At 42.4% G+C, this 8631-nt stretch overlaps 1 protein-coding gene across 1 annotated transcript; it reads left to right on the forward strand.

The window, feature by feature from the left end:
* Positions 1 to 1156: 1156 nt before the first annotated feature.
* LOC308493085 (olfactory receptor 2A5) lies at positions 1157 to 2089 on the forward strand (the record flags this gene model as incomplete). The annotated part of the gene is made up of 1 exon (XM_081038782.1): positions 1157 to 2089. One exon carries the CDS (start codon positions 1157 to 1159, stop codon positions 2087 to 2089), a length of 933 nt encoding a protein of 310 aa, XP_080894908.1.
* Positions 2090 to 8631: the final 6542 nt, after the last annotated feature.

Raw genomic sequence — 8631 nt, forward strand, 5'->3', positions numbered from 1 at the left:
ATCATGAATTGTCACGTACACTTCTATGGGACATCTCAGGTTTTCCCTTTCTGTCACCCCTATGGCCATATGGTTGGTGGAATGGCAGCCAGAGAAAATGACAAAGGAAACAAAAGCCTTGATTAAATTCCAGGATATGCACTTTGGATGCTATTCCTAATGTAATGCTTTTCATCCATCCATCCATCCAACCATCCATCCATTCATCTATCCATCCATCCATCCATCTAACCATCCATCCATCCATCCATCCATCCATCCATACATCCATCCATCCAACAAATGTATTGGGCACTTTTCAGATGCAGTGGGGCCCAGAAACAGAACTACTCAGAACTAAGCAAAAAGCGCTGCAAGAGGCTGGGGTGGGACAGGAGGGGTAATATTATATTGCTAACTCTTTACATGGATGACCACGTGCCCTGGCCCTGTACCATAAATGACTTCTATGAATGATGACCAGGTTAGTGATGTCACTCAGCTCATGCCCAGAAGAGAAACAGCCAGATTTTCCTGCATACCATCAGGAAGTAAAAATCTTAGTGCCAACTTCCTTTGCTAAAGCCCTAAACCTGGTGAACACAGAGGAAATGGCCCTCTTTGAAGTTGCACTTGTAAATCTCATTCCCTAATTCATATTTTAGTTTACATTAGTTTAGTGGATGCAGATCTTTACTCTGTGATCATTTATTGAGCACCTGTAATGTGCAGTGTATTCTGTGCACATTATAAAATAAGAGAAAATCAAATGATAAAGAGAAGGTGGAAGGAAAATTTGAAAATTAGATTAGAAAGTAAAATTACATAAGACTATGGCTATAGGCCTTTCTCAAACACAAAATGATTAGTCATTCTGGAAAACAATTTGTTCTGTGGCTGCCATCATGATGGTAAAAATAGGGAATCAAAGTTAAATAAAATTCTATAGAAATGGAAATAGTATTTGACACGCTGTGCCCACTTAGGCTCGTTACCTGAACCGACTGCCTTTCTGCTCTACTGTGATTTAAAGGATTGGACATAATGACTGTAAAAAGGATTGCTCGCTGAATCCACATACAGTGTACTCCATAACCCCCCTCTTTCTGTTTAATAACTAATCCAGGTCTGCGTTTGCTCCTCAGCTCACAGCACGTACAGGCAGTTTTGCCAGGGCATGATGGAAAATCAGACGTCTGTCACAGAGTTCCTCCTACTGGGGTTCCCGCTCAGCCCACAGACTCAGCTGCTTCTCTCTGGGCTCTTCTCCCTGTCCTACGCCTTCACCCTGCTGGGCAACGGGGTCATACTGGGCCTCATCTCCCTGGACTCCCATCTGCATACCCCCATGTACTTCTTCCTCGCACACCTGGCCATTGTCGACATTTCATATGCTTCAAACAATGTCCCCAAGATGCTGGCAAACCTTCTGAACAAGAGAAAAACTATCTCCTTTGTCCCATGTATCATACAGACCTTTTTGTACATGGCTTTTGCTCACACTGAGTGTCTCATCTTGGTAATGATGTCCTATGATCGGTATGTGGCCATCTGCCACCCCCTACGTTACTCTGTCATCATGAGCTGGAGAGTGTGCACGGTCCTGGCCGTTACTTCCTGGGCATGTGGCTCCCTCCTGGCCTTGGTCCATGTGGTTCTCATCCTAAGGCTGCCCTTCTGTGGGCCTCATGAAATCAATCACTTCTTCTGTGAAATCCTGTCTGTCCTTAAACTGGCCTGTGCTGACACCTGGCTCAACCAAGTGGTCATATTTGTGGCTTCTGTGTTTATCCTATTGGGGCCCCTCTGCCTGGTGCTGGTCTCCTACACACGCATCCTCTCGGCCATCCTGAGGATCCCGTCTGGGGAGGGCCGCAGAAAGGCCTTCTCCACCTGCTCCTCCCACCTCTGCGTGGTCGGGCTCTTCTTTGGCAGTGCCATCGTCATGTACATGGCCCCCAAGTCCCGCCATCCCGAGGAGCAGCAGAAGATCCTTTCCCTGTTCTATAGCCTTTTCAACCCTATGCTGAACCCACTGATCTACAGTCTGAGGAACTCAGAGGTGAAGGGTGCCCTGAGGAGAGTGAGGTGGAAACAGAGATCAGTGTGAGGGAGGCCAGGCAGACTCTTGAAGTTGGATTTGTTCTCTGTGTGATTTGGGGAATGGCAATGGAAATGCTCTAAAACCTCTTGGCTTAGATGTCTAATATCAAGAACATATATTGATCAGATTCTATCCCTAAACATGGGGTACTGGCCAGATGACAAAGCATAAGCAGAATGTCACAGAGAGCAGAGTGGTGTAGTGATGAAACACGGCCAGAGAGCCACAGACTCCTACAGCCAGTTCCCAGCACCACCTGAGATCTGGTTTCTGTTCTAACGAGGATTTGTTCTCTCAAATCTCCATGTATATCCCTCAGTCATTTTCATCTCCCTCATTGATGTGTATATATGCTAATAACCCCTTAATATATGCTGCTTCAAGAGTGCATCTCTAAGAAGACAGAATACTGACCTGGCTTAAGCAGTGTCCTACTGGGAAATGCAGGCAGGATTATGGGGAGAGCCAACTCGTTGCTCCGGAACTTAACATCTAAAGGAGATGACATTCGTTCTGGAAAAGCATCTGAATCTGAGCCTAATGAATTTATTTCTGTGAAAGGCAACGATTAATTTTATGAATGTTTTTATCTGAGAGACAGAAATATCAGGATCGTTGTTCCATTTCATGTTATTCTGCACCATCTGATTAGAAAGAGTTCGTGTTAAGAATAAAAATGAGTCGGTTGTTAGGGAGAGTTACCTTTTCTGGAGTTCACGTCACAGAGGTGCATGTAGGTGACAATTGATCTTTAGGATGATGATTTCATAAACTATTATAGGAGTAAGGAAGTATTGTGAAGGGAGAAAGCATCAGGAGTGGAGGCTAATAGCTTCGCACCACACTTAAGACCCACATTTAGCACCAATAATACAACAAAGTCTGATACGGACTTGTTAGAGTCTCAACCAAATTCCAAAGGACTTAACCAAATGCCAAAGAGTGCCTGCTCCAGGTGGTGTAAATCACTTATCAGGACACAAATGATCAGAATGATACAAAAGAGGAATTTGTTTTCTGTTAACACAAGTTTTGGACCAGGACAGCATGACCAGGACAGCATGATGACTGGTTTCTTTCACACAGTGATTATGGTATCTTTTGAATTCTCTTCCTCTCTAGTCTTGTGGTATCATGTGCCATTCGAGTATAGGATACATATGATAGTATATTATCTGCTTTCTGTCCATCTGTTTTTAACCTAATTGTCTTATATATCATTACCAGTCTATATCTTTCTTCTCCCACGAAATTAAGAAACAAAGGGGAAAATTTTCCCTTCCACTCTCTCTCCTATTTTTCTCTCAGTTCTCAAAAAGCCACATTGCTGACTATTCTACTCATTGACTATTCTGTCCATTAGTTTATTTGGACAAAACTTTTGTCTCTGGCCATTATCTTAGTCTTCTTATCTTCATAGTATCAAGACGTTTCTAGCTCTAGAAATCCACTGACCTTGATCCATTTCCCCCTGAACCCCAAATAACAATTTTTGAATAAAGAAATAAACAGTGGCTCTTAATGTAGCAATAAATAGTATGGAATTATTGTGTGCCCCGTTTTAAAGGTTTCTAAACAAACAAGCAATATTTTCATAAAACATGATGTTTTAACTCAACCTAGAAAAATTCGTATATTCTTTAAAGTATGTATACCTTGTGTTAAAGTAAAAATCCTATAAGGAAAGAGGAAGAGGAAAATATAGGATAATTTCTCTCAGAATAGAAGCCATAGGTTTGAATTCAGAATTTTTCTACAAGGGCCAATTAGAAAAATCAGGGCCTGGTATTCACTTTTACATCAGTTCAAAAGTACTTGAGCAAGAATAGACCAAAAAAGACCAAACTTCTGTGAAGACAACTAGTGTAGATATATTATAGAGATGTCCTCTAGCAGTCTGAGAAGTGGCTCTGACTGAAAACAAAAATAAAAAAAAGAAAAAAGAAAGCACAATAAAACTATATTTTGTTACTAAATTGCAGAAAAATGCCTGACTAAATGAGAGATTTCTATACATATTTCAATATTTGAGTCCTAGGATTCTAATAAATTATATTTCGGTGTTATGACTCTTTACAGATATATTCTTTTAACATGAGTCACAGTTTTCAGAGGGCTGAGGGCAGAGGAAAAGGGATGTATTTACATTATGCTGAGGATTGTGATGGTGCTTCCCAAATATTCTCCTATTTACCTTTCACCAATAACACTGTGAGGTAGATATTACTCTCTTCCTTTTGTAGATGAGGAAACCAAGTCAGAGTGAGTTAGTAACTTGCCTGCCCCACTCAGCCAGTAACAGGACCGAGCTGGGGGTTTCACATCATTGTACTGCTTCCAAACCCACACGGCTTGTGGGGACGGAGCCCCAGAAAGCAGTTTCCAGGCTCTCGGCCTCATGTGGAGAGGTGCTGGCTCAGATAGTGGATGGCCGTCAGCTGTGGCTGATTGGCCATCATCTGTAACCATTAAGCCATTGGTCACTGATATAACTGCCTGGCTACGGAGGGGAGCCGAGGAGAATGAAGGAAGATACTGAAAGAGTAAGGAGAGTCGAGGACGGTTGGTCGGTTGGCAGCAAAGCGGACAGCAGGTCGCTCGTCGTGTAAACCCAGCCTCCAGTGAGACCATAGTGGTATGACTTCCCTACCTATGGCTCCGTGGGTGTTCCTTTTTGGCCTCACCATGTCCTGCGTTCCTATGTGGGGAGCGGGAGCAGAGACCCACAAGCCGCCCCGCCGGACACCCCACATGACACGGCTTGTTAGCTTTCTTCCCAAAATATCACAGATTTTAGCTCAATGTGGGTTAGGGTTGGATCTACCTGACGGAACAGAGTGGGAGACACCAAAGAGTTTATATTATTCTGGCCAAGCACTAACAGCAGAAAACGCATGTCTGTTAGTCAGCCCATCTTTGGGGATTTATTATGACCCTTGATAAGTGTAGAATACCTTACCTTCGTGGCCTCCAGGAACAACTCCCTCTCCATGCCTCTTGCAAAATAACAATACCCCAGACGGCACTGCCCCAAAGAGGGGTCGTCTGAGTTGGACACCATGCTGTTCGCAGTATCTCACCTTACCTATGATTCTGGTCTTTTACCCATCGTCACATTTACCCGTTTGTTTTTCCTTTATAATGAATGCTCTCCCAGGAAGCTTTCCTCCCTTTCTTGTATACAGACCCAGGATGGACTTACCTTACCAGTGTTCTCGGCTGATAGGACTGAGGAAATGCAAGAACCCAGCAGGGAATTAAACTGAGGGGCTTACTATTTTGCATTCACATCCCAATTGTGCCACAGCTTACTAAATAGGTCGCTTCTAAACATAATTTAGCCTTCCCAGTCCTGGGTTTTACTTAGTTCAGATGTGGACAGTGTTTTAACTAAGTATCTCACCTAACATTTATCGATATTAAATGATATAATTTATGTGAATACAGCTTGAAGATATATATATATATATGTGCATATATACACATACACACATACATATATGCGTATACATACACAGATATATACATATATAATTTTTACGAAAAGGATATAATGGGAATGAAAATGATCACACAGTAAGATTGAGTAAGACTGAGTTAATGGCAAAATTTACCATTAAAAACCTGTGTTGTTTTTGTTCGTTGTTTTAGACAAAGTCTCAAAGAGGTTGAAAAATAATGCATAGGAGACTGGATCTAAAATGGTTTTTATTGTTACTGCTGGGAGACAAAACTGTAAGAAGAATCCTACATAAACTTTTACAGTGTACACATAGCTGCAATTGCAGAAAGGTTCTTGAGATAGCATCTGGGAGAGGAAATAAATACGAAAATCACATTTTTGTCATCTAAGCTTGTTAACCATGAAAGCAATAATGGCAATAGTCAGCTCTTGCCTTAAATGGATCAGCACTCAGTGACTGTCATCAAAAATCCTGAGGAAGAACGAGCCCACATAGAAGGAAATTAATGATCCTAAAAGAAAACATGCTCTTCTCTATTAATCTGTTAGATCAGCAACAAAATCTGTCAGTGTAGCTTGGAGAGAAGATCAACCTAGAGAAGATCACGTCAATGGAGACCACAAGTTAAAATGTGAATATTTGAAAGAAAGAAAAAGCAAAGACTAAGGAAGAGAAAAAGTGAAAAGGAAAAGATAGCCCTAAAAACGGGTTCTGGCCTTTGGCAGAACCTGGGAGCTTTAAAGTAAAGTATCCTGATGCTCGGTCACTCACAGCTGAGCTCAGTCCCTGGAGCTGGGTTCCTGGTGTGCATGATTACGTTTTAGGGCCTGGGCCCTTATAGTGCTACGTATGATTAGGCAGGAAGTTCAATTCAGGGTAAAAAATTAGCAAACCTCTTTGGACATCCATCGAAACCTCATACTCTATTTAGTTTTTTTTCAGTAATTCTTGGGCCTGTCCTTTAATTAGTTTTTAGGATGAGTGATTGTGGGGACAAAGCCCCAGAAAGCGGTTTCCAGGCTCTCGGCCTCACGTGGAAAGGTGCTGGCTCAGGTAGTAAATGGCCATCAACTGTGATTGGATGGCCATCAGCTGTGGCTAGTTGGCCGTCAGCTGTAACCAGTGAGCCACTGGCCACTAACATAGCTGCCGTGGCTACACTAGCAGAAAAATGGGGGCTAGCAAGAGCGGATTGCAGAGAGGTGGATGCCGCCAGTGAGAATGTAGTCATGTAACTCCCCTATCTATGGCTCCGTGGGTGTTCCTTTTTGGCCTCACCATATCCTGCGTTCATATGTGGGGAGCGGGAGCTGAGACCCCGCAGGCCGCCCCGCACGACAGTGATGTAGATGTTATTCTGTACGGATAAATTCGGAAACCCCAGCATGGCTTACAATTTAGCTTATCCAAATCGGGCCATTTGGGTGATTGATCTCAGTGGCTTATGCTGAGGTTGTGTAGGTCGGGAGCTCTAAAGGAGCCTGGGAGCCAGGAACAGGGGCGAAGGGTCTTACTCCTTTCTGTCTGCCGGCTGTTCTTATCAGCTTCGCCCCAACAACTCTTTACCTTGGCAGTGGCAGGTAGTTAGTGCTGGCCTCCTCAACATTCAATTTCCAACTTCAGCCTCATTACTCCCAAGAGGGGGCAGCAGTGCAGCTGGGAGGCACCTTCCCCTCAGAGGTTTAAGTCTGAACCCTGACTCCTCTGACCTTCCAGATTCTAATCACCCCAACCTCTGCTGTGTGTCCCTCAACCCTGCTCTTCAAGGTAAAAGATAACTGCTTTATTATTTTCTTAGTTGTTTGGCATGTACACTAAAATAACTTTAATTTAGGAAATTATATTCTACCTCTTTTGTATTTGAGTGTAAGAATAGATGTAGATAAAACAATAAAAGAAATTTAAATTACAAAGGCACCACCAAATTGTCTCAGTTGCATTCCTTAGAATTGTAGAACCAGGTCAGTTTCCATCTCAGTAGTGGTTGCAGTCAGTCCTGGGGGAAACTCTCTTTCCTTCTTGGCTTAGAGTCTGTGGAAATTATAAAATCGAGATTGTTTCCTGGTGGGATGTTTCCTTCCCTTTTGACTCTACAGTTAAATCCTGCAAAACAGGATTTAACAAGTCCCGTTGGGATGTCTCATCCTCTTTCTGACTCCTCCCCATGTTCCCTATGGCTTCCATAGGTCCTGCTACCTGGCCTTACTTTATGAATTGTATTCCTTGTGGTGCTTGATGAGAAACATATATAGGATGGATGTTCAGGTCAGGTGTGACATAAAACCCAGCCAACACTGGAGAGGATGGGAACAGTATGTGTGTTCCATCTGCCCTTAATCTATTTGGGGGCTTAATGGGTGGGGGAATGTTGGAGTTCTCGAAGTCATAATAAATCCAAGTGTGTGGTAATTGTAATGAATGAAGGAGTCCTAGAAGTCATTCGAATGCTCCTGAATTTATGATCATTGACCCTACGGTGAGTGAAGGAATCATCAACATCATTGTCCTGTCATAAATGTCCATCTGGAGAAAACCAGAGATAAGTATCATAGGGGCCCCTTTTCCTGGAAGGAATGAAATGGCAGTGTACATGATGGTTCTTTCGCTTTCCCCTACAGCAGCACTCAGAAGCAGATTGAGAGCTGGTTGACCTAGGTAGAAAATAAATCATCTCTTCTGAGAGGAATCTTGTTGTCTCTGTTGGGGCACCTTTTCTCCTAAGAGATCCTTGCGAGAAAGGAATTTTAACAGTAACTCACAGACGCTATTCACTTGATTGGTGTATTTTTGCTTAACCCAACTCATATTCAGCTTTTCTTCTCATTTTTAGCTATAAGTCTGTGGTAAGTTTCTTACATTATTCACTATACAATTTGTCATTATAGAATTACAGATCAGGGGGGATGAAAAATCACAAAGCAAGAATATAATTCTTAATGTCTATCAATGCCAGATGTCTTTTATTTATCAACTCAGCTAATAGGATAATTTAGAAGTTACTATCTCTTTTAGCCACATCTAATATGGATCATTCACTTTGATGCACTTAACCTTGAATTTCATGTTTAAATTATAAGATAAGAC

Source organism: Rhinolophus hipposideros (genome assembly GCF_964194185.1).
Source record: "Rhinolophus hipposideros genome assembly, chromosome: 25".
In the NCBI taxonomy this organism is placed as follows: domain Eukaryota; kingdom Metazoa; phylum Chordata; class Mammalia; order Chiroptera; family Rhinolophidae; genus Rhinolophus; species Rhinolophus hipposideros.